The sequence below is a fragment of the Trypanosoma cruzi genome (genome assembly GCF_000209065.1).
Source record: "Trypanosoma cruzi strain CL Brener chromosome Unknown tcruzi_1047053504655, whole genome shotgun sequence".
NCBI classification, from domain to species: domain Eukaryota; phylum Euglenozoa; class Kinetoplastea; order Trypanosomatida; family Trypanosomatidae; genus Trypanosoma; species Trypanosoma cruzi.
The window spans coordinates 495-2,027 of NW_918745.1; the positions used below are offsets into that span (position 1 = coordinate 495).

Sequence of the window (1,533 nt, forward strand, 5' to 3'; positions counted from 1 at the left end):
CCGAAGCGTGGGACGACCGAAGCACACACACTCTCATTGCTCCCGTAAAGCAAAACACACACACACAGGGAGAGAGAGAGGTCGCCCACTCAAAGCAATGAAAAAGTAAAAAAAAAACTGTTACGGTGCTCCGCCCATGCAGCCAGGCAAGACGGCAGCGGTGCGTGTGGCTCAAAAGAGAGTACCAACGGCCCTGCATGGGTGTGCATGCATAAACACGTGAACAAATTATGTGTGTGCTTATTAGGCTGAGGTGAGGGCGAGAGTCCATGCAAAGGGGACACACACGGAGAGAGAAGGACGAGTGTGTGTGCGGGCGGTGCACGGCTCTCTCTCCCTCACTCTCACGCGGCCACCACCGCAGCCGCAGCCGCACAAGCAACAAGAAAAAGCAGAAGAGGGGAGGTGGTGTGGGAGGCCGCGGGGCTGCCGTCACTCTCGTCAGGCGTCCTCATGGCACTTGTTTGAGCAGCGGTGACTGTTGCTGTTGTTGGTGTTTCTGTTACGTTCCCATTTGGCTGTTGTGATGCCTGTGTACCTTCTTCTGTTTTTTCCAATTCATCCGAACCATTTTTCTCCGAACCGTGGTCCTGCCCCCCAGAAGAACCACCGGCATTCGGTTGGCCACTCCCAGTCCCGCTCTGAGCTGTACTCGCCTGTGAGACAGTTTCTTCGCCTTTGCTTGCATCTCCTTTTTCTTTGCAGAAAAAGAGGCTGCTGTTGAGCCTGCAGTACGTACCGTTTGCTCCATAATGCTTTTTATGCAACGCAGCATCACTCGAAAGATCCCACGCGTAGACACCGCCGGCGCCGCACCACAGCACGCAGAGGGCACACACCAGCAGCACACGGCCAGTCATCATCATCGCCATCACTCCTGTCACCTGCGTGTAGCTTTAAGCACAGACTAACAACACGTCAACGCAGAGCGGAAGCAAAAGGAGAGACACGGCCGCCACACCACGCACAGCCACCGCACAGTCACAAATGGCAGCAGCCCAGCAGCGGCAGCGCACACACACCATGAGGCAGTTAAAACCAGCGAAGGGGCAAAAACACACAACGCCCCGCAGCAAGTAAGCAGAAAAAAACACAAAACGATTAGAAACAAAACACAGTTAAAAGAACGGCAATGAAGTAAAAAAAATAAAAACACACAAACAAAGAGCTGCACAGTATGGCTCCAGCACGCACGCACCCATCCTCAAACGTGACTCCACGCAAACATTTGTGTGCGTGCCATGCACATGAGTGTGTCTGGGATGCGTTCAACGTGATGGATGCGGGGAGCGGCAAGGAGCACACAGCAGGGCAGCGAATGCAAATAAAAACAGTAAAACACAGTCATTATTTTTTTCGTGTTTATTACTTAGGAAAACAATAGACGCGCACAAGTCCCCGCGGCTGAGTGCTGGCACGCACAGCCCACACACAATTCTCAGCCCGGAGCGGCGTACGCAAGCGCAGCCAAAGCGAGCAGCAGCGGGGCATGCAGACGGGTGTCATGGAAGCAGGCGTCATTTCCCACACTGC

General features: G+C 53.9%; 1 protein-coding gene across 1 annotated transcript, besides 1 other annotated feature; it reads right to left on the reverse strand.

Moving 5' to 3' along the window:
* Positions 1-1,533: part of a sequence feature (heterozygous, non-Esmeraldo-like haplotype) that runs on past both edges of the window.
* Tc00.1047053504655.9 (mucin-associated surface protein (MASP), putative) lies at positions 345-872 on the reverse strand (the record flags this gene model as incomplete). Its single annotated transcript, XM_799185.1, has 1 exon — positions 345-872. One exon carries the CDS (start codon positions 870-872, stop codon positions 345-347), a length of 528 nt encoding a protein of 175 aa, XP_804278.1.